The following is a 24,890-nucleotide window of genomic DNA, read 5'->3' as shown; positions in this document are numbered from 1 at the left end:
TGCGTTTTTATAAAAAATGGCAGTGGTCTCAAACATACAAAAAAAATGTGAAAACAATATAAAGAATTCTATATCTCCTCCACCTCACTCAGATTTTCCAGTTGTTAATATTTCACTTCCATTTCCAGTCACCCTCTTTCTCTCTACACATGCACGTGGCCACACATGACACACATCTTTTTCTGACATGCTCATCACCACTAATGTTGCCCCAAACAAGGACCTCTCCTCCTGCATTATCATTGTATAAGCATCCCAATCAGGAGATCAGCATCGATACAACAATACTCACTGTACAGTCTATAGACCCCATTCAGACTTATCCGAGCATTCCAACAATGTCCCCTTTTCCTTTCTGGTCCAGGATCCTATCTAGGAACATGCATTCTATTTAGTTATCTTACCACATCAGTATCCTTTAACCTGGAAACATTCCTCCGTCTTTTCCCTGTGTCTCATGCCCTTGAAAGACCTTTCATTCTGTAGGACAACCTTTCACTTTGGTCTGTCCATTGTTTCCTCCTAATTAGACTCAGGCCGTGCACTGAGATATTCCTGGTGTATCACGTCAAGAGACACATGATGATGACCTGTCTTATCACTGATGATGTTAACCTTGATCATCTGGTCATGATGGGGTCTGCCAGGTGTCTCCACTGTACAGCTGCCATTCTCCCTTTGTATTTAATTACTATGGTATACAGTACTAATATCCTGTTCCTCATCAAAATATCACCCATCTGGGCTTCCCTGGTGGTGCAGTGGTTGAGAGTCCGCCTGCCGATGCAGGGGACACGGGTTCGTGTCCCGGTCCGGGAAGATCCCACATGCTGCGGAGCGGCTGGGCCCGTGAGCCATGGCCGCTGAGCCTACGCGTCCGGAGCCTGTGCTCCGCAATGGGAGAGGCCACAACAGTGAGAGGCCCGCGTAACAAACAAAACAAAACAAAACAAAACAAAACTATCACCCATCAACCTTATCATCCGTGGTCGACTCCCACCTGCACGCACCACCACCATGGTTGCTGAATAGAAATAATCTGTTTCCACCATTTCTGCGTTTATTACTTGGCTTTCTACTGTAAGAAAGAGGGTTCCCTTTTCCATTTATACATGTATGTTCAGTATGGACTCATGGTTCTATTTTAACCAATGGGTTATAACCTGTTAACTATCATTTCAATCCTCAACTTGTTCCTGATTTGTTTCTTCAAGCTGGCTCTGTCCTCTTGACAGATGCCCATCATTTATTAAGCAGTTCCTTATATTCTGACACAGATGTCCCAGGATCATCTTGTATTTTCTCTGCTCCAACTCTGAAATCAACCTTTCTTCAAATTGTTCTGATTCACTTTAGTGGAGGGTGATATTTGGAAACCAAAGTTTGATTGCTCACTGTGCTCATTGCTGCCGTGTGCACACACACAGTCGTGCATGTAAATATGTATATACACACACACAAATACAGAAAAAATAAATATTTAATCTATTTTTTATTTAAAAACCCATCACTTTACACCAATACTTCTAATTCCAATCCAACACCTCAGAGGTCTTTCCAGCCTTCTTTCCATGTTCAGAAATCCCTTCTCAGAGTGAGAAAACTGACTCCTTTTACTCTCACTATATTTACTTATTTGTTCAGTGTAACTGATCTGCCTGCCTATGTGGCTGCCTCTTCTGTCTGCCACCTCCGTATCTACGACCTCTTACTGCCTGCTCTCTTGGCCCTTGGGGATGCTGCCACCAATGTCTTCATAAGGCATAAGGGCTTCTTCTCTTGCCTCCCCACATTTCTGAATGCTGAGTACCAATGTCAAGAAGTGGAGATAAGAAGTAATGGATATGTGCTTTCTCTTTTCCCCACCCAACGTGGTACAACTTTATAAATGCTGTATGAATGAATGAATAAACGGATCAATGAACAAATGGAAGCGTAAACAGACTTGTACTACTAGTGTGCGTTGTTTATCTTGTGAGTGTTATGTTGGGATTATCAGAGGATGAGAATAGAATAGGTAAGACCAAAGCATCTTCTCTATCCAGGAAGATGTTTGTCTCTTTTCACCCTTATAAGCAGCTTTGGAAGGCTACAGGGGAAAGGGGAAGATATGGGAATACCTGCTCAAGCAGCCAGAGAAGCTAAATGAAACTCTGGAGTCAGTTGACAGAGGAGGCCACCAGCTTGTCTTTGTATCCAGCACAGCTCCAGGGGACCCTTGAACCAGGAGGTATAATGATACAATGATGGGAACAAGTGCAAGACACAGTCTGAGCTTTGGCTGCTTTGTTTTGTTTGAGATTCGTGTGTGTGTGTGTCTGTGTGTGTGTGTGTGTGTTAGAGCTAATACAAGGCAACACTCCAGAGTAAACAGTTCTTGTCCCCCTATGTGATTTCTGAAATTCTATTTGGCCTGCAGTATTTCATGACATTTTTGTCCAACTCCATTGGGACGTGCAGCTTTACGGCAGCTATGTTGACAGTTGCTAGACAGTTGCTAGCGTAAAGGTGCTAGTGCTTTAGAATCCTCTCTAGTAGTGTGCAACTGGAAATAAATGTGCGTATTAGTTTTGTGAGTACTTAAAACCCATTACTATTCCATTAGAGTTTTCACCAATGCTTACATGGTACCTGCATGTACTACATGACGATACATAAAATTAGAATCAGATTCTGTTGGGTGACCACTCAAAGCATCCCCATCTGTCTTGCCTGTTGCCCACTGTGGTGACCAAAGAAACCCGATCCTTGACTTCGCAGCTCCCCTTGCTGCTGGGTGTGGCTTATGACCTGATTCCAGTTAGTGAAAAGGATTATGGGAAGTAGCTTTCACTTTTCCTTTGTCTGGTTGCAGAAGGTCGGCTTCCTGAGTGCCTGAGGCCGCCGACACTGTGTTCTCTCAATGGGCTTTCTCTCCCTGAGTGTTGTCTAGGTTGGGGATGGTCTCTGCCTTCAATCCTGAAGGACTCAAGGTTTAGAGTAGTGTGGGCACCAAGAGGAGAAAAAGAGCTAGGGGAAGAGCAAAGGGGAGAGGATGAGGAAAGAGATGGAGTCTGACGGAAGCTTGGGGGAGGCGCACCCTTGGCACCTCAGGCTTCCTAGAGCTTCAGGTCCACTCCCTCGTTCATGCCCTCGTGTGCCTTTTGCATCGACCTGCTCCTCTAACTGCCCTTTGCAGCCATGGGCTCTGTGCATCGTGACTCACAGCCTGAGGATCTGGGTTTTTTGTCAGCCTTTTGGTCTAAGGGCAGGTTATTGTAAAGACTGAGATAATACAGATAAAGAGTTAAGAGCTGTGCCTTGTACGTAGTCAGTGCTCCATCAGTGTTGAGTATTCATATTGTAACCTTTGAAGGTGTACAGATCTACCGGTGTACGGATTTTCTACCATTACGGAAAGCCAAAGGCCCCATGGAGAACTGTTTTCATCCAGGTTAATGGAAACGTATGGTGTTTATTTCTTCAGTGGTTTGAGAAGAGAAAGGGGAGGTCACTTTGCAGAGGTGATAGAAAGCCAAGAATTTTATTTTTGCGAATCTCACCTTTTTGGTAAAGGGCTGCCTTCTACCAGAAATCAAGACCGGAATTAATACCCATCGTGTGTGTATATCTGCCTGTTCTCTCCTAACGCCTCCTCATTCCCGAGGACTTTGCCAGCATCTGGGAGGTCCAGGAAGAAATGCTCTTTAAATCCTCTGCATTCTTCCAGAAGCCCAAGGGGTTTAACAAGTTCTGATTTTAGCTAAAACATATAAACCTAAAAAGAAAAAAGTACAGTTTCTGTAACTCGGTTTTTTTATGCCACACATCTTTGTGTGTTTGTCAGGTAACAAAGTAAAACTTGAATCTTTTGTTATTGGTTATTGGGCAGTTGATATAAAGCAGGATATTTGTTCAGAGATAAGAGTGGGTTGCCTTTAACATTTTATAAGGTCATGTTTTATCGAAGGAGTGGGTTTTACACTATCAGTATGAAGTTAATATCAGTAAATTTGAATTTCCAGAGCAAAGACTATATTGAAAAAGTACAGTTGGAAAGAGATAATTTAAAGAATTTCCCTTTAAGCTGAACATCTGAGGAGTAAAGTCATTAATGAAATCAGAGATCACTTGTATATGATGAATTAGGAACACACAGCACAGTGAAGTAATTTCATTCCAGCTGCTCATCTGTGGTCATAATTAAACTGGAAATTCAGCCTCCTGCTTTTTTTTGGGGTGGAGGTGGTGGTGCTCTCGTAACAGTAACTTCAGTCCCTAAGAATCAAATGCTTGTTTAAAAATATTTCTGGTACTCAAAGGAATACATTTAGCTCAATAAGGCTGTTTTTCAAAAATCATTCCACTCGTTTAAATTATTTTTCTTTCACTTTAATGACATTATAGGAGATTTGGCTCAAATCTTGAAAGGCTCCTTAGAGGCAGAGGAAAAAAAAATGTAGATTAGTATTGGTAAATCTTTTTCGATGGAGGATATAACAGTAGTTGAAATTTTGGTATCAGCTGAAATTCCAAAGGTTTCTAGAATTGAAGCAAGCAGCAGTGGGGCACGGGGAATCCTCAGTTTATGATGGTAGAGTCAGTAGCTTATGAGCAAGCAGTGGAGAAAATCCTCAGAGCTGAAACTGGGCATTGGCTACTAGATTCAGATCTGTTCTCTCTGCATGTCTTGCTTGGCCACGTGCTGCTCCGAAGGACAAAAGTACTCCTTTCTGTGGCTGCTTAGGTGGGAAATGATATTGGGTAGGAGGGCTGGGGCTGCGGATAGGTGATGGGAACCATTTCCTCCTCATTACCCCACAGCATGAGACAGGTCCACATTTAGAGAAGGAAAGGTTCCCAGAAATCTTGACACAGCAAGACCTTGGCATTGAAAACCTAGCATGGAGGCTAAGATACCTCAGCATCGAGTTTTGGAGCCCAAGGCAATGGAATATCAATAATCTTCAGTGAAGTGCCTGGTAATTCCACAGTAATTCACAAGGCCCTTGACAGCTCCCAGGCCTGTCGGCAACTCCCTATCTGAAGGAGGTGGAGCGCAGCTGTGCCTGGAGACCTGCTCTTTGGACCTTTGGCCCCGTGCAAGTTGCCAGTTCACCTGCTGAAACTCAAAGCAGGAATCCTGGGCTGCATTTCATGTGTGCGTGGATGGGTTCAGGGAGGGCATGCACCTCAGCTGATGGCGTTTTATTTATAGATGCACCAGAACTTCCAGTTCTTTCCCCCAGCTTGAAGCTAAGAGAAGCTAAGAGAAGAGGATGAGTTTTGTGTGAACTACTGCTTGGGGGTAATTTGACCTCAAAGATGACAGCTCAGGGTAATCCTAGCCAGCCCCTGATCCTTCCAAAGGGGCTATGAAAACAGCACTTGGTTGTTGTTTATGCAAAATGAGGGAAGGGGCATGTTTGGAGGGAGAAATTTTGCAACAGATTAATGCATGTCGAGCAGCTGATGTCAGCTGGCTGGTGGAGATTAACATGGTGTACAGCGCCCCTCTTGTCTTTTTACCTTAATTAATTAGATGAGACATTTAATATGTTGAAACAGCAAGCCGAACATCTGGGCTTTTATGGGTAGTGGCGTTTATCCAGCTGTTTACTCTCCCTGCTTTCCGAGGAAGATCCATGCTCCCTGGGTCCTGTTCACTCTTAAAGTGAGTCAGTTCAGAGGCCACAGGATCCCTAACTCCAAGCGTTTTGATCGTGCTTAGAGAAGTGTCTCGTCTTCTGAGTGATCAACTTGAATTTTCCTCAGAAAGGAATCTGATATGATGAAAAGAACATCTCAAGGAGTTAGCAAAACTGGCCCTGGCCCAGGTTTTACCACTGATGGTTCTGTGAGATGGAGCGCGTCTTGAATGCCCCCTTGGCCTTGTTTCCTTATCTGGGATATTGCGGGGAGGCAAATAATTTCTGCCCTGCTTAGCTCTTAGGGTGGCCGGAGGAAGGAGACCATATGGAAAGGCTCTGTAAACTGTGCGAGTTTTACAGATGGTTCACCCAGCCACCCAAAACTATTCTAGGAAGCTTGTAGGTGTTCCAGGCGTTGTGCTTAGCTGGTTATATAATAGTGAACAAGATACCCCTCCCCCCACTCCCCATACCAAGGAGCCCAGTCTGGGCAACAAACAAGCATTTTGTAATATTGTGGGATAAATGCTGTGATAAGAATAATTACAGTGAGCCCGGCAACAACGCAATCTTGGGTTGGGGTGAGGTGGTGGGTCAGAGACAGTTATTATTTAAAAATAGGGATTAAAGAGGCTTTGGGTTTTTTTTTTTCTTTTTTTGGCAATGCCTGGAAGAGAGCCTTGGGAAGATTTGCTGAGCACAGCTGTTGGGTTTCATCTGAAATGCGCGGGGTACTCACTCGATTTCTTGAGAAGAGAGTGAAACTCCGGTTAAGTATGTGAGCTTCCTGCTTTTTGGCTGGAGAACCCTAAAAGGCCACATGGGAACAAGTCCGGTGCAGCTGACACAGACTTCAGAGTGTGAGAAGGAAAGCTTCCTTTGGTTGCTGGCTCTGCACTTATCATCAGCTTAAATCAAGATCCTCTTTTGTCCCAGGTGGTTGGATTAAAGCCGTGTTGGCCTCGGAAACTCTTGCTGAAGCAGATACATGCTTGTTTCATGTAGGCCCTGCCTCTTAGGGATTTGTTTTAATATTTCTTTAATTAAAGAAATTTAAATCTGCAAAAATGAGAATAGTGATGAACCCCCGTCAATAATTATCTTCCAGCATCAATAATTATCAAGATTTTGTCACATTTGGTTCATCCATCAGTTCCAGGCGCCATGTCATTTCACCCCTACCTACTTCACCGTGCTTCTCTAAATGTGTGGACACTATATTACGTAACCACAATGCCACGATCACATCTACAGAGGACTTTTAGAAACTTGTTCTTGCTCTTTTTCCTCTCCAACATTTGATTATGAAAAATTTTGAGCAGACTTCCCTGGTGGTGCAGTGGTTAGGAGTCCGCCTGCCAATGCAGGGGACACAGGTTCAAGCCCTGGTCCGGGAAGATCTCACATGCCGCCGAGCAAGTAAGCCCGTGCACCACAACTACTGAGCCTGCACTCTAGAGCCTGGGAGCCACTGCTACTGAGCCTGTGCACCATAACTACTGAGCCTGCACTCTAGAGCCTGTGAGCCACTACTACTGAGCCTGTGCGCCACAACTACTGAAGCCCGTGCGCCTAGAGCCCATGCTCCTCAACAAGAGAAGCCACTGCAGTGAGAAGCCTGTGCGCTGCAAAGAAGAGTAGCCCCCGCTCACCGCAACTAGAGAAAGCCCACGTGCAGCAAAGAAGACCCAACATAGCCAAAAAAAATAAATAAAAAAAATTTTTTTGAGCATATGTCAAAGTTGAGAATTTGAAAGTGCACGGCTGTATATCCACTGCCTAGATGCTATCATCCACATCGACACACCTCTCCATCTAGTCCTCTCATTATCCCTCCATCTATCTGTCAGTCCATCTCGTTTATGTATTTCAAAGTAAATCACATACATCAGTAAACTTCTCCCCTAAATAGTTCAACATTCGTGTCCTTAACAGTTTAATATTGGTTTCCTTTTTCTTTTGAGATAAATTTACAGTGACATGCACAGATCTTGAGGTGTTGGCTGAATTTGACAAATTCATGTGCCTGTGTAACTCCAATCCCTATCAAGACGTAGAACCATACCTGCGCCCCAGAAAGTTCCTGCATACTCCTTCCCAATCATTCTCTTATCTCTCTCTCCTTGTGGTAACCACTGAGCTGATTTTTTTCTACTATAGGTTAGTTCCTACTGTTCCAGAATTTCATATAAATGGAATCGTCAAGTATGCACTCTTGATATTGTTCACTCAACAAAAGTGTTCGTGGGATTCATCTATGCTGTTATGTGTCTGCTGCTTTGTGGCTGCCAGTAGTTTGCTTCTTTTTATTGCTGATTAGTATCCCATTGAATGATGATACCACGATTTATCTGTCCTCCCATTGATGGATGCCTGGGCTGTTTCTATTCTTTGGTTCTATGAATTAGCTTCTTTGGATATTCTTGTCCAACTCCTTTTTGTGAATGTATGGCTTTTATTTCTTTGGATAAATTCCTAGGAATTGAATTGCTGGGCTGGGAGGTAGGCCAGCATGTAGAAACTGCCGTAGCTTTTGCCAAATTGGTTTGGACCTTTTTACATTCCTACCAACAGTGAATGACAGTGCTGGTACTCTACTTAGCCAACAGTAGGTTTTGTTAGTCTTTTTAATTTTAGCTCTTCTGGTATGTGTGTAGTGGTATCTCATTGTGGTTTAAACTTGTCTTTCCCTGATGACTTGTGATGTTAAACACTTTTGTATATGTTTCTTGTCCAATTTGTATACCTTTTTGTGTCTGTTCAGATTTTTGCTTGTGATTTTTGTGTCTTTATTATTGAGTTATAGATGATTTTATATATCCTGGATAACAGTCCTTTGCTAGCTATCTGTTTTGCAAATATTATTTCCAAATGTGTGGCTTGCTTATGTTCTTAAATATATCTTTGATGAGCAGAAGCTTTTGACTTTGTCTAACTTAACCAGTTCCTTCTTTTATGCTTATTACTTTCTGGGACCTAAGAACTCTTTGCCTTCTGCTCTTACAAAGGTATTCGCCTGTGTTTTCCCCTAAAAACTTTATAATTCTAGCTTGCACATTAAGGTTTGTTGTGATCCAGCTCAAATGATGTACGTGTGTGATTTGCGATTGGGTCAAGGATTTGTTTTTTTAAAACCAATTGCTAAGCTGCGTGTACCTAGGAAGCGCCGTGCCGCAAGGGTCAACACATAGGAGTCTAGCCGCTGGGTTTGCTTTTTAAGCAGTTTGCAGGTGTGCTGCTGGCTCAGGCCACAGTGGACACGACTTAGCCGCATATGGTACTTGCCCCTGTTCTTCTTGCCTGTGTTCAGCAATCGAGTATTGAATGCCTACCACGTGCCAGGCACGAAGGCAGTGGTATCCGAGACCCGCCTGCCAGGACGTCAGACTGAGCAGGTGGCTGCCAGCATGTGGTGTGAGAATGGGGGGGATGAGCAGAGTGACCGCCATCTGATGAGGGGTCTGGGAAGTCCTCCTGGCAGGAGGGATTTTTGAGCTGAAATCTGAAGGAGGTGAAGGGGCTCAGGTAGGACTAGGGGTCTGGGTAGCGTGTTGTCAGGGCTGGTGGGGAGGAGACGTGCCAAGTTGGAACAGCCCAGGTGGCACCTGCCTTCCCCCAGAGGGTTGGTTGTCTAAGAGGTAGAGAGAGAAGGCGCCTTGGTGACTGGCATGGTCCTTTCTGTGTGTGTCTCCAAGACTCAGTGGGGCCATTGCCAAAATGCCTGCCCTGTGTCTCCTCAGGATGCCTTGAGCAGTTGCACCTTCTTGAAGAGGTTTCCTCAATTCATCTATTTTATTTTCACCGAAGAAACTCTTCTTCCTTTCGACTGCTAAGGCGGAAGGGACAGGGAGAGCCCCTGGGGTGCTCTTCTGTGGCTCTGAACATACTCTCTGCTGCTCTCTCCAGGCTCTTGGCGTTTCAAAGGACCATTGGCTCTCACTGACTGCCCTCCTGCCCACTCAGCCTGCTGGCTGCACGCCCCACCAGAGCCCCTCTCATTGGTGCCTGCCATCCCACGAGGCCCTCTGCCTCCCAGTCTGCTGAACCAGAGCATCTTCCCTCAGAGCTGCTGAGCATTGCCGCACAAGGTCCTAGTTGGGCCCCTCTCCTTTGGCATCACTACTCCTCGGAAGCAAGTCTGCACTTTTCCAGCTGCCCTTTCAACGCACTCCCTATGGAGTGCCCTGTGCATGCCTTGCACCTCTTCATTTCATCCGCTTTCTTTCTCTCGCTGCCTTTGTGTCCTGCGTCAAGGCCACCAGACTGGTGCTGCTCAGGTTCCCATCTCTCCTCTCAAATTGTCTCTTGAATCCCGCCCGCCTTCCCGCCTTCATCATATCTCCTTTGTAGTCCAGGCTCTGGCTCCAGCCATTGTTTTTGCTCATCAAAGAATCCCTGTCGGGGCTTCCCTGGTGGCACAGTGGTTGAGAGTCCGCCTGCCGATGCAGGGGACACGGGTTCGTGCTCCGGTCTGGGAAGATCCCACATGCCGTGGAGAGGCTGGGCCCGTGAGTCATGGCCGCTGGGCCTGCGCGTCTGGAGCCTGTGCTCCGCAACGGGAGAGGCCACAACATTGAGAGTACCGCAAAAAAAAAAAAAAAAAAAAAAAGAAAAAAAGGAATCCCTGTCTGCTACTCTGTTCCTCTACCTACAAAGATGATCTGATTTCACTTCTTTTACCCAGTACCGCATGATGATAATCGCATAGTTAGCAATTCTTGTGTATGTCCTGGGTAACTTCTTGAACTCCCATTGGACTTTTCTTGATGGTTTTGTCGCCAGAGTTTTCAGCGTGGTCTCCCTCCCCTCCTCCACTTCCTCAGCAGCATCCGTTCCTTGGATGCAGCACAGCCGCTCTGCTGAAGCTGCTTTCTAGTCAGCATATGAGATTTTTCTGAGGCGTTTAACTGTTGAACACTTAAAATCTTTTATTTGATCTGTCACCGAATTTTCTCCTTTTTGTCAGTTTTTTCCTCCTGAGACTTCTTTATCCTGCTTCCTAAATGTGGTGTTCTTCAAGATTTTGGGCTTGTTTTTATTCCTTTTTTTCTCATCTTGGCAACTTTACATTCTTATGACTTTGTTGTTTATAGATGTCTTCCAAACGTGCGATTCCTGTAAGTCACCATTTAGGACATTTCCACCAGAATGCCTTCCCTCCCTTTCCTTGCATTCATATATTTATCACCCATCCTCACTTCCCTAAACCAGCACCCTTGACAGGCATGGCTAATCAATCAAGACGGTCATCCTCACTAGACTTGGCTGTGACCTAGGAAGTTTTCAGTGTGGCTCGCAGGCAGCCTCTGCTAGTTGGTACATCAGTTGCATCTATCTGTCATATTTGTACCAGATGGCCCTGCTTTCTGTTACCCAGAATCTGATCCCCTGAAGGATTAGTCACCACCAAGGTTCAGTTTGTAATCCCTGCCCAATTTCCTAGCACCGTGGGCAGGACATAAGCTGGAGTTATTCAGAGTTCTCACAATGCAACATTTCTTTAAAGATCTAGGCAGAAGATGTAGGTAGGGGGAATGTGAGTCGTCTTAAGATTGGTATGAAATATATCTGTGTATGTTCAACAGTGGTCTTATTTTGCAGTTCATAAAAGCATTCTCACTTATCCCTTTGCCTCTGGGTATATTCTAAATAGGAGAGAACCAAGTTTAGTAAACGTTTTAAAAGTTTATAAGCCACTGCAGGTAGATACACATGCACGTTGGGAAAAGCACTGGCTTTGTCCATCCTCAGAGGCTAATTGGGTTGGCTTTGTGAGCTGTTCAGGGAGAAGACCATTCCAGAGATGTAGGTCCTCCTCTGAGAGGATGCTGCCTCTAGGGTCTCAGAGTTCTTCTTACTCCAGACACCTGGAAATCGTTCTAAACCGTCGGCATAGAATGATGACTTTTTGACTTGAGGTTTGGTGATGGTTGGCACCCTCGCCTCTTCTAGACCAAGAATGCATTTTCCACTCTAAGTGTTTTCCTCCGTCGCATGGCTGCTGTGACAGGTCACAGTCTCCCAACTACCGGACAAAAGGAAAACTGGGCTGCAAATCCTTTAAGAGTCTGCACTTGGAGTTTTAAGTCAGGCTGTAAATGGAAGTCAGTTATGTGGGAGGTGGTGTGGGACCCGGGGTGGACGCTGCCGCTGACCAGCTGTGTGACCTTGGCTGGAAGCCTGGCGTCCCTCCATCTCAGTGCCCTCACCTGCCTGTTGAAACTGAAGGGTTGCCTGATCTTGAGGGTCCTTTGAGACCCAGCGTTCCATGTTCTTTGTTTTCCTGGTTGTTACTGTTATGACTTTATCTAATGAGACTTTCTTGTTTAGACAGTAAAGAAAGTTCTGTGGAATGATCAGTGTTTTAAAAAGCCTATGCTCCGCAACGGGAGAGGCCACAACAGTGAGAGGCCCGCGTACCGCAAAAAAAAACCCCCAAAAACAAAAAACAACAAAATGACACATGTGGTTCTCATTCATGGCTCGCCTTCTGTTTCTATTGGATGGTGCTATTCTGGAGGGACTTGTTCTATACTTAAAGTTCTATCATCCATTCTGGGGTCATCTGAGTCCTAGATGGCTTTGAGCTGGGTGTACCTCAGGAAACATACTTGGTCATTCAGATATGATGGAGACCTAGTTTCTCTCTATGGCTAGGTTACACACATGGTTCTCTGAGCTTCAGAGACTTCATCTGTGTAGTGCGGACGTTAGATCAGATATTTTTCCATGGCCCCTTTCAATTAAAAAAATTCTATGATTCTAGCTTGGTGTCAGCTATTAACTTTTTCTGGGTTCCATTGAAAGGTCTCTACTGCTCCCTTTACCAAATGTCAGAAAAAGTCTGGATTATTTCCTCTTACTTGTGTTCCTTTAGTAGTTCTTGGAGTGGAAAGACTTCAGGGTTCTGATAGATTAAGGAAACCTTCTTACTCTCCTTCTCTTCTCTGTCTGTTGGCCCATCTTGGCTTGTTTCAGTGTGCTCCTGAACAAGGTGGCCCACCAGCTCCTTTAAAATGGTAGAAGCATCAGAGAGCTGGGAGAAGAGGTCTCTCCTTTCTTTGGTTCATGACTGTTAAGACTGCTTTTGAATACCCCATGCACGGTGATCCCATAAACTTTATTTAGACACTGTCTAGGTCCATAAAAACTGAGAATCTGATCTGTATTTTCCCTTTTGGCTCTACTAATGTTAGAACAAATCAGTCGTGTCTTTGTAAATATCTTTTCTTTCAGCAGTTCATCCTCTTATACACTGTCCATCTGCTATTAAATAAAATATATCAGGTATTGGGCTAGTTTCCAGAACACAGAAGTAGAAGACTTGGTCTTTATCCTTGAGGAGCTCCTGGATAAAGGGGTTCCACCTTTAAACTTCACCAACAAGGTGAATACATGGTGCTTTCTGTCTTGAGAGGGACATTCAAGCTGGGGTGGGCACAGGTGAGGAAAGAGGGTGGCACCATGAGCACACTAGGCGATGAAAAGTTGACTTTCAGTTGAGAGATTTTGATGTTTCAAAGTGAGACAAGGTCTTAGTTAACTACCAACACGTCAGATGAATAAAATCTGCCCTATAAATATATATTATATGTAATTCCATTGAATGGAACATCAATGTCTGGATGCAACTGTGTTGCTATACTGAAATCCCCTCTTATAATACCAGTTGCAATGTAGTTTCTTGCCATTTAATTTATTTTTCTTTTGGAATGAGCCTTTTACAATATGTTACATTTTTTGAAAGTAACAATATAGAAAGGGGGTATATAAAAGCAAAGTTTTACTGGTTTAAAAAAGGGCACTAGAGGGCTTCCCTGGTGGTGCAGTGGTTGAGAGTCCGCCTGCCGATGCGGGGGACACGGGTTCGTGCCCCGGTCCGGGAAGATCCTACATGCTGTGGAGCGGCTGGGCCCGTGAGCCATGGCCGCTGAGCCTGTGCGTCCGGAGCTGTGCTCCGCAACGGGAGAAGCCACAACAGTGAGAGGCCCGTGTACCGCAAAAAAAAAAAAAAAAAAAAAAAAAAAAAAAGGGCACTAGAGAGGGAAAATACTGTTAGGCCTGTGGAGTCCACTTTATTGCAAGTGCCTGAATCTGAGTTACCCTTAATAAAGTCTTGATTTCTGTCTCAGAGTATGGGTGAATAAAATATATCTGCAGAGGTATTTTTGAGTAACCAGCACTTCTTGGCTTTTAATTTGAGGTTTGTAGGAATCCTGATCTGATACACAAATCTACACGTGAAATGAAAATAGGGATAAACGTGTTCATATGCAGCTCTACCCGTACGAACCATGCAGGTGTTGACCATTTTCCCTGGTGGGGGCAGGTGACAGGGCGGTGGTTGGAGGTTGAAGAGAGGCACACAGTAATAACAGTGGTGGCAGCAATATTCATGTAGAGGGTTGAACTTACTAACAATGGGAGCAGCACGCTAACTGTTGCCTAGAAACCAGCTTTTGATTGGAGCAGTGATGAGTTCTCTGTATGTCTGTTTCTCTTTTCTCTGATGTGCTGCCCCAGAACACTGTGTATCTTAGTTTCTGTAATCAGAATCAGTTTAGTGTAAAAAGTTTTTTAAAATTCTGTGCCATTTCTGGATGTAACTAAGTTGGAGATCACTAACATGGAGTTTTGTGGATGTGCTGGTGTTGATGATTAGACGTACCCTAGCTGGTTTGCAAGGATTGTATGTGGGCATTTAAATAATTGATACACTGCTTTGTTTTGGACAGCTCAAATAGCTGCCCTTTATTCACCTGCAAGGAGAATAATAAGGTCATTTATTACCATGCATGTAAAATGGAAAAACTCACTATAAATTATAACTTCAAATTATTATCTATCATCTCCCTGCATAATGAGGCATAAAGTTTATTTAATCATTCCTTCATATGTTCAGTATTCGTTTAATAAATGTTTATTGAATGCCTACTCTGTGCCAGGCAGGATATGAGAGGTACTAGGGATGTAGCAGTGAACAAGATAGAAAAAGGTTCTGAGCTTGACAGATGAGACAGATAATAAACTCAGCAACAAATGTGCCAATTACAGATAAGAGTAAGCGATGGGAAAGGCATCCACGTGATGAGAGAAACTCTGTTTGAGAGGTGAGGGTGTGGAGGGGTGTATTTTAGGTAAAGATGATCAGCGGAAGCCTAAGTGAAGTGAGACCTGAAAGAATAAAGGAGCCAGGCTTTCAATGTAAAAATGGTTTCACATAGTCAGTGGTGTTTAGTAGACTCAGAACTGAGGTGGTTCTGCTATGTATGATGCCACTTGTGTGCGAGGGTGATATTCTGAATTGACCCAGGAACTAATGAGGAAAGACAGTAGCCTGGCCCTAGAGCACAGCCTTGGAGCCCCCATTAGGGCAGGTGTTAAGCCCTTAATTGCTGGGTGATGGGGAGGGCGGGTTTCAGGGGAGGGACTAGGTTGGCACTCAGATGCCTTGGGGGCCACAACCGTTCACCTATTATGGTATGGAAGTATTTCAGTATTTAAACAAGCAGCATGGCACGTGTGATGGCTGGTCATCAGCCGTGCTTGTGCATAATTTTATGGTTCAAGGTATTTTGACCATTAACCAATGGCAGTTACAGATCATTTAAGAAATTCTGGCCACCTCACATAGTTCAGTAGAGAAAAGGAAGGGTTAAAGTGCTGTTTTCAATGCCGGCAGTCATGATTTTATACTCTGGGTCAGATTTTGAGGAGGTAGCAAACTGAATGTATTCTTCCCAAGAAGGTAACTAACCTAACATTCCTGTTTTCTTCTTTCTTTTTTTTAAATTAGGCGGCATCACTGTCCACACCTCCCTACCAAGATATATGATAAAACAGAGAAACCATGTCTTTTCTCCGAATATACCAAGAACTACCCTCTCTATCGCTCTTACCTGCCCAGAGAGTCCTTCAAGCCCAAGCTGGAGTACCAGAAAGCGTCCGCGCCAATGGAAGGCCTGACCACATTTAGGTGAGGGCAATAGTGTGAACGTATAAACGCACACCACTACTGGAGTAACGTACAGCATTAACCTAACGTTCAAATTGCATTGACGTGCACTATCAATACATGCTATTAATGCTTGAATGTTAATTTACTGTATCTCTGAAAGAAAATCCTGCATTTATTAGCCTGTTTAGTTTTCCCTAGCCCCCTCTTAAAGAGAAAGGATTCTTACTTGGGGCTGGGGCGGGGGAAGGGGGAGCCGTGGGGTGGGAATTGTAAATTGATCTGCATCAAAAGGGTGGGAGGTTACGTTAACTATGCAAGGAAAATAATAACTAGAAAGAGGGTGGCTACTGCAGAAAAAGGAGCTTTGGGCTTCTGCACAGAAGCTCTAGGTCAGCTTGGGTGGTGGTAGTGATGTCGGTCGTGGTGAAAGAGAACTTGAGCTTTTTTGAAATTATGCTATAGAGTTTGAGTTGGGGTCCCCTTGAACATTCTTCAGGAATATGAACAAAGAATATTTCCTTTTACATTACCCTTGACTTAGCAACTCTGGCTCTTGAGCTCCAGCTCTGTGAGGAGACTGAACCCCGTGGCTCAGCGTGTCAGGCCTGCAGAGGTATCTGTACTGAGGGGGTGGGCACACATGATCAGTCTCAGGGTTGTTCCACATGCTGCAGGGCTCTAACAGAATCTGCTGTTGACAGCTCAGTTAGTGATCTCCAGGTGATGACCTGTGACTGGTGACCCAGAGGAGTAGAAACGTGTTTGAGTCAGTTGGGCAGTGTTTCAGGTTGTAGAACTTAGTCCCCACATGAGACCGGAGAGCTGGGCGCCTTCTCTGCCTCCCAAGTTCCTCATCCCTACAGGGCAGGATTGCTGTGTGGTGGAGGTGAAATTGTTCTACCACGATGCCCGCACGTTACGGGTTTGCAAGACCTGGTAAAATTTCTTCCTGTTGCTTCCCCCTTTGCCTCGCAATTTTGTGCTTTTCTGTAAAGGTCCCAGGTGACCCTGGCTGAGCAGAACACCAGTTCATTCAGTTTCCCCCAGGACGGGCCTGGAAATGTCCTCTGTTTAGAATGTGGGTTGGAGGCATGAAGTATTCCTCCTAAAAGCTGCTGTCTTCTAGATCCAAAGGAAGAAGTCCATGTCTGGGTTATCAGGAAAGACCCACAATGTGGGGAATGAAGCCCAGGGATTTCTCGGCTTTGTGGGAACCCCTGGACAGGGGCCGCTTGAGAATGAGAGGGACTCGAGGGTCTTATCTGACTCTTGACTTGAATCAGGTCACCTTTATGCTGAGTAGTTATATTAAATGATTTGAGGTCAGCACAAGGTTTCTGGGTCCTGATTCATGAAAAAAAATGTAATCTATGCAACCTGTTTTTCAACCTGTGACTTAGTAAACAATATAAACCTTAAAGTTTGGGCTTCATTTTCCCAGGAAAACGGCGTTCTTTGTTTCTATGAGTCTAAAGACCACAACAAGAGAAGTGGATCATTCTGGAGCATTGCTTTTCGTTTTAAGAAACCACAGTCAGTGCTCATGAAAGGAACTAGGCTTATGTATAAGAGACATGTAATTGGTAGGAAAGGATAAGAGCAGTGTTGAGGAATGGATTACAAACATCACGTTCAGTTTCTAGATGCTGGTCTTCACTTCTCTTTGTACCCAATTTGCAGGAAGTCAAGAGTGCCTTGTGGAATACAGAGTACAGGCCAGTTTCAGATATTGTCCTGGAAATATTTGGATACTTGGAGTGTTGGATGTTGAGGAGTGCTTTCTTTTTGTTGCCCACAAGCTCAGGAGAATGAGAACAAATCCTTTCTCTGGAGCAGGCGTCCTGTCCCATCCCCTAGCTCTGAGGCCTCCAGTGGAGCCCCACATGCCCTCCCTCTTCCCGATGGTGCTTTGCAAAACAAAAACTTGCCCTTTGACCTGTCCTAAATTATCCTTGCCTTGTGTCACTTACAACAATAAACATTTCACCCAGAAAGTCTCTCTGTCCCTGCCAAGGCCAGAATAACAAAATCATTCATGTTAAGATACGGCCGAAGTGGAAGAATGAAGATACTGAAAGAATTTCCAAAACAACTTATTAATGATTGTAAGAGCCTTAAAAAGAAAAGTGGCAGGATCATGGTTACCCATGGGAAGAAAAAAGAACAGAAGTGCTTCTCTCCTCTCCTTTATTTCCTTCCCCAGAAAGAGGACTAAGGGACGGATGAGCAGAAGGCATCTCTTCTCTCCCCCGTCCCTCAATCTCATCATTTCTCAGCCCTGTGCCTACCCTGCTGGGCACATTTTCATAGACTGAAAAAAAAAAAAAAACCTATGCCCCTGTCAGGATGCCTTCTTTTTTTTTTTTGAGCTTTGGTGGGCTTTTATTGACATAAATTAACAAAAATCGAGATTGTACTAACCATCTTTTCTGAACTTTATAAACTCAGCAGAGACTCTGGCCCGTATCTGAATACATACAGTAAAAGTGTTCCCCATTGGGCAATGTAGAGTTGTTGTCATCTAGGTTCTCTGCCAGAGGATGCTGGGGAAAGGATGGGCCAGCCCTGTGTCTGCACACCTCTGTGTCTGTGTGGATCGTCATCCTTCTGCCCTTAGAACTCTGATTATTAGAATGTCCGACCCACTTACCTCTCTAAAGGCTGACCTGGCTTAGTTTCTGAGATTGGGGCTGCCACCTGCTGCATGAAAAAGTCATGTGGCCCGTGGCTTGGCTAGGTTTGGCGATTAAGCTCAGACACAAAAAACACCTGGTTTCCGGAAAGGTTATCATCCCAGCATGAGGCATGATTACAGCTGCACACAGCTCTTACTGACTGTAAATCTTGGGCATTTACAGCAGGTACCATGAGGTGAATGCTTGTGCTTTTCAGCCCTTCTTAACGTTGAACTGTTTCTTGCCGCCCTGAGTAATTCTCTCACAGAGGATCTGCCTTTAGTTCGGGTAGACCTGAGATCAGTTTATGAATAAGAGGTTTGTACTTCAAACCTCATTTCCCCTTAGGCACGTCACCATGTAAAACAGTTGGGCCCCATTTGGGGACATTATTTTGTTAGCTAAGTGAGATCCCTAAAGATGGGCAAAGTGACAGCCTCAGAAAAAAGAGGTGAGTCTTCAAGATGGTGTTAGACCTTTATTCTTAAAGGGAGAGGGGCCGAGGGTAGGGTGAAATGGAGGTGCAGAGGGGGAGGATGGAATCGGGTTCACCCCTGATGGGTTTGGCTGCAGGGAAGAGGGCAGGAAGTTGGTGGCACAGATTCCTTCATGTATTGACAAGACTCCTTGGTAAATCGGAGTGTAAGGGGGAAGAGCTAAAAGTGAAAGGGCTTTTAGAAAAGCCAGGAAAGAAGCAAGATGGTAGTAGGCTTGAGTCTTTTCCTACCTATTGAATATTACACATTTCCTGTTCAAATACATATTTCTCTACTCACAGCTATGCCAGTGCAGGTATACTTCCTCACCTCTATAGATTGGACCTGAGAATTAAGACATGCAGTAAAAGGTCTCGGCACTAGACTTGCCTGGGTAGTTTAAGAGCCTTTGATGTGCATCTTTGATTAATTTGGGGGACATTTTGGCCGTTCTTTCTTTAAGTATTTTTTCTGTACCCAAGGCTCTGTTCATTTCTTTCCCCCAGTCTTTTTCTCTCTCTATCCTTCATATTGGAGAGCTTCTATTCAAACATTTTCAGGTTCACCGAGCCTTTCTTTCTTCCTCTATTTCCATTCTGCTATTAAGCCCATCCAGTGAGTGTTTTATTTTAGATGTTGTGTTTTTCAGTTTTAGAATTTACATGTGGTTCTTTTCATATGCAGTTTCTCTTTCTCTTCTGTGATTCCCTGCCTTTTAATTCATTGTGACCTTATTTTCCATTTTGCAACAAAGCATAGTGAAAATAGCAGCTGTCTAATCCTTGCCTGCTAGTTGCAACATCTGGGTCAGCTTGGGGCTGGTCTTCATGATTATCTTTTTTTTCCCTTGAGAATGTGTCACATTTTCTCTGTGTATGTCAAGAAATTTGGATTGATCCTGTACGTTGCTCTTTTTTTTGGATTGTGTTTTTTAATTTTTTTAACATCTTTATTGGAGTATAATTGCTTTACAATGTTGTGTTAGTTGCTGCTGTATAACAGAGTGAATCAGCTGTATGTATACGTATATCCCCATATCCCCTCCCTCTTGTGCCTCCCTCCCTCCCTCATTATCCCACCCCTCTAGGTGGTCACAAAGCACCGAGCTGATATCCCTGTGCTATGCAGCTGCTTCACACTAGCTATCTATTTGACATTTAGTAGTACATATATGTCCATGCCACTCTTTCACTTTGTCCCAGCTTACCCTTCCCCCTCCCCATGTCCTTAAGTCCATTCTCTACATCTGCGTCTTTATTCCTTTCCTGCCCCTCGGTTCATTAGAACCATGTTTTTTTTTAGATATGTATGTATGTTTTTTAGATATGTATGTATGTTAGATAGATATGTATGTTAGCATATGTTGTTTGTTTTTCTCTTTCTGACTTACTTCACTCTGTATGACAGACTCTAGGTCTATCCACCTCACTACAAATAACTCAGTTTCATTTCTTTTTATGGCTGACTAATATTCCATTGTATATTTGTGTCACCTCTTCTTTATCCATTCATCTATTAATGGACACTTAGGTTGCTTCCACGTCCTGGCTACTGTAAATAGTGCTGCGATAAACATTGTGGTATGTGTCTCTTTCTGAATTATGATTTTTTCTGGATATATGCCCAGTAGTGGGGATTGCTGGGTCATATGGTAGTTTTTTAAGGAACCTCCATACAGTTCTCCATACTGGCTGTATCAATTTATATTTCCACCAACAGTGCAAGAGGGTTCCCTTTTCTCCACACCCTCTCCAGCATTTGTTGTTTGTAGAGTTCTTGATGATGGCCATTCTGACCGGTATGAGGTGATACATCATTGTGCTTTTGGTTTGCATTTCTCTAATGATTAGTGATGTTGAGCATCCTTTCATGTGTTTGTTGGCAATCTCTATATCTTCTTCGGAGAAATGTCTATTTAGGTCTTCTGCCCATTTTTGGATTGGGTTGTTTGTTTTTTTGTTATTGAGCTGCATGAGCTGCTTGTGTATTTTGGAGATTAATCCTTTGTCAGTTGCTTCATTTGCAAACATTTCTCCCATTCTGAGGGTTGTCTTTTCATCTTGTTTATGGTTTCCTTTCCTGTGCAAAAGCTTTGAAGTTTCATTAGATTCCATTTGTTTATTTTTGCTTCTATTTCCATTTCTGTAGGAGATGGGTCAAAAAGGATCTTGCTGTGATTTATGTCACAGAGTGTTCTGCCTATGTTTTCCTCTAAGAGTTTGACAGTGTCTGGCCTTACATTTATGTCTTTATTCCATTTTGAGTTTATTTTTGTGTATGGTGTTAGGAATTGTTCTAATTTCATTCTTTTACATGTAGCTGTCCAGTTTTCCCAGCATCACGTATTGAAGAGACTGTCTTTTCTCCATTGTATATTCCTGCCTCCTTTATCAAAGATAAGGTGACCATATGTGCATGGGTTTATCTCTGGGCTCTCTATCCTGTTCCATTGGTCTATATTTCTGTTTTTTGTGCCAGTACCATACTGTTCCGATGACTGTAACTTTGTAGTATAGTCTGAAGCCAGGGAGCCTGATTCCTCTAGCTCCGTTTCTCTTTCTCAAGGTTGCTTTGGCTATTCAGGGTCTTTTGTGTTTCCATAAAAATTGTGAAATTTTTTGTTCTAGTTCTGTGAAAAATGCCATTTGTAGTTTGATAGGGATTATATTGAATCTGACAATTACTTTGAGTAATAGAGTCAATTTCACAATGTTGATTCTTCCAATCCAAGAACATGGTATATCTCTCCATCTGTTTGTATTGTCTTTAATTTCTTTCATCAGGGTCTTATAGTTTTCTGCATACAGGTCTTTCGTCTCCTTAGGTAGGTTTATTCCTAGGTATTTTATTCTTTTTGTTGCAGTGGTAAATGGGAGTGTTTCCTTAATTTCACATTAAGATTTTTCGTCATTAGTGTGTAGGAATGGAAGAGATTTCTGTGCATTAATTTTGTATCCTGCTACTTTACCAGATTCCTTGATTAGCTCTAGTAGTTTTCTGGTAGCATCTTTAGGATTCTCTATATATAGTATCATGTCATCTGCAAACAGTGACAGTTTTACTTCTTCTTTTCCAATTTGGATTTCTTTTATTTCTTTTTATTCTCTGATTGCTGTGGCTAAAACTTCCAAAACTATGTTGAATAGTAGTGGTGAGAGTGGGCAACCTTGTCTTGTTCCTGATCTCAGAGGAAATGATTTCAGTTTTTCACTACTGAGAACGATGTTAGCTGTGGGTTTGTCATATATGGCCTTTATTTTGTTGAGGTAGGTTCCCTCTATTCTTACTTTTTGGAGAGTTTTTTTTTTATCATAAATGGTGTTGAATTTTGTCAAAAGCTTTTTCTGCATCTATTGAGATGATCATATGGTTTTTATCCTTCAGTTTGTTAATATGGTGAATCACATTGATTGTGTATATTAAAGAATCCTTGCATTCCTGGGATAAACCCCACTTGATCATGGTGTATGATCCTTTTAATGTGCTCTTGGATTCTGTTTGCTAGTATTTTGTTGAGGATTTTTGCATCTATGTTCATCAGTGATATTGGCCTGTAGTTTTCTTTCTTTGTGACGTTTTTGTCTGGTTTTGGTATCAGGGTGATGGTGGCCTTGTAGAATGAGTTTGGGAGTGTTCCTCCCTCTGCTCTATTTTGGAAGAGTTTGAGAAGGATGGGTGTTAGCTCTTCTCTAAATGTTTGATAGAATGCCCCTGTAAAGTCATCTGGTCCTGGGCTTTTGTTTGTTGGAAGATTTTTAATCACTGTCTCAATTCCAGTGCTTGTGATTGCTCTGTTTATATTTTCTGTTTCTTCCTGGTTCAGTCTTGGAAGGTTTTGCTTTTCTACGAATTTGTCTGTTTCTTCCAGGTTGTCCATTTTATTGGCATAGAGTTGCTTGTAGTTATCTCTCATGATCCTTTGTATTTGTGCAGTGTCCGTTGTTACTTCTCCTTTTTCATTTCTAATTCTATTGATTTGAGTCTTCTCCCTTTTTTTCCTCATGAGTCTGGCTAATGGTTTATCAATTTTGTTTATCTTCTCAAAGAACCAGCTTTTAGTTTTATTGATCTTTGCTATCGTTTCCTTCATTTCTTTAACATCTATTTCTGATCTAATCTTTATGATTTCTTTCCTTCTGCTAACTTTGGGTTTTTTTTGTGTGTGCTTCTTTCTCTAATTGCTTTAGGTGTAAGGTTAGTTTGTTTATTTGAGATTTTTCTTGTTTATTTGAGATTTTCTTGTTTGAGGTAGGATTGTATTGCTGTAAACTTCCCTCTTAGAACTGCTTTTGCTGCATCCCACAGGTTTTGGGTCGTTGTGTTTTCATTGTCATTTGTTTCTAGGTATGTTTTGATTTCCTCTTTGATTTCTTCAGTGATCTCTTGGTTATTTAGTAGGATATGGTTTAGCCTCCATGTGTTTGTATTTTTTACAGTTTTTTCCTGTGACTGATATCTAGTCTCATGGTGTTGTGGTCAGAAAAGATACTTGATATGATTTCAATATTCTTAAATTTACTGAGGTTTTATTTGTGACCCAAGATATGATCTATCCTGGAGAATGTTCCATGAGCACTTGAGAAGAAAGTGTATTCTGTTGGTTTTAGATGGAATGTCCTATAAATATCAGTGAAGTCCATCTTGTCTAATGTGTCATTTAAAGCTTGTGTTTTCTTATTTATTTTCATTTTGGATGATTTGTCCATTGGTGAAAGTGGGTTGTTAAAGTCCCCTACTATGATTGTGTTACTGTCGATTTCTCCTTTTATGGCTGTTAGCATTTGCCTATGTATTGAGGTGCTCCTATGTTGGGTGCATAAATATTTACAATTGTTATATCTTCTTCTTAGATTGATCCCTCAATCATTATGTAGTGTCCTTCTTTGTCTCTTGTAATAGTCTTTATTTTAAAGTCTATTTTGTCTGATATGAGAACTGCTACTCCATCTTTCTTTTGATTTCTGTTTGCATGGAATATCTTTTTCCAGCCCCTCATTTTCAGTCTGTATGTGTTCCTTGGTCTGAAGTGGGTCTCTTGTAGACAGCATATATATGGGTCTTGTTTTTGTATCTATTCAGTGAGCCTGTGTGTTTTCGTTGGAGCATTTAATCCATTTACATTTAAGGTAATTATTGATATGTATGTTCCTGTTACCATTTTCTTAATTGTTTTGCATTTGTTTTTATAGGTCTTTTCCTTCTCTGTTTTTCCTGCCTAGAGAAGTTCCTTTAGCATTTGTTGTAAAGTTGGTTTGGTGATGCTGAATTCTCTTAACTTTTGCTTATCTGTAAAGGTTTTAATTTCTCCATCAAATCTGAATGAGATCCTTGCTGGGTAGAGTAATCTTGGTTGTAGGTTTTTCCCTTTCATCACATTAAGTATGTCCTGTCTCTCCTTCTGGCTTGCAGAGTGTCTGCTGAACGATCAGCTGTTAACCTTATGGGGATTCCCTTGTATGTTATTTGTTGCTTTTCCCTTGCTGCTTTTGGTATTTTTTCTTTGTTTAATATTTGATAGTTTTTTAATATATGTCTTGGCACATTTCTCCTTGGATTTATCCTGTATGGGATTCTCTGCACTTACTGGACTTGATTGACTGTTTCCTTTCCCATGTTAGGCAAATTTTCAAGTATAATCTCTTCAAATGTTTTCTCAGACCTTTTCTTTTTCTCCTCTTCTTCTGGGACCCCTATAATTTGAATGTTGGTGCATTCGATGTTGTCCCAGAGGTCTCTGAGACTGTCCTCAATTCTTTTCATTCTTTTCTCTTTATTCTGCTCTGTGGCAGTTATTTCCACTGTTTTATCTTCCAGGTCACTTATCTGTTCTTCTGCCTCAGTTATTCTGCTATTGATTCCTTCTAGAGAATTTTAAATTTCATTTATTGTGTTGTGCATAATTGTTTGTTTGCTCTTTCGTTCTTCTGGGTCCTTGTTAAACATTTCTTGTAGTTTCTCCATTTCCAAGATTTGGACATCTTTACTCTCATTATTCTGAGTTCTTTTTCAGGTACACTGCCTATTTTCTCTTCATTTGTTTGGTCTGGTAGGTGTTTACCTTGCTCCTTCATCTGCTGCATATTTCTCTGTCTTCTTATTTTGTTTAACTTACTGTGTTTGGGGTCTCCTTTTTCTCAGGCTGCAGTTCGTA

General features: G+C 42.7%; 1 protein-coding gene across 1 annotated transcript in view; it reads left to right on the top strand.

The window, feature by feature from the left end:
* The window catches only part of SAXO1 (stabilizer of axonemal microtubules 1), a 92,409-nt gene that overhangs the window by 45,923 nt on the left and 21,596 nt on the right, over nucleotides 1-24,890 (top strand). The window contains exon 2 of the mRNA XM_082656995.1: nucleotides 15,427-15,606. Coding sequence (XP_082513121.1) covers nucleotides 15,427-15,606 — 180 coding nt within the window. The remainder of the gene's footprint in view (nucleotides 1-15,426; nucleotides 15,607-24,890) is intronic.

The sequence above is a fragment of the Grampus griseus genome (assembly GCF_964374135.1).
Source record: "Grampus griseus genome assembly, chromosome: 6".
Taxonomy (NCBI): Eukaryota; Metazoa; Chordata; class Mammalia; order Artiodactyla; family Delphinidae; genus Grampus; species Grampus griseus.
Note: the sequence above shows the minus strand (reverse complement) of the source record. Positions and strands in the feature narration are given on the sequence as shown.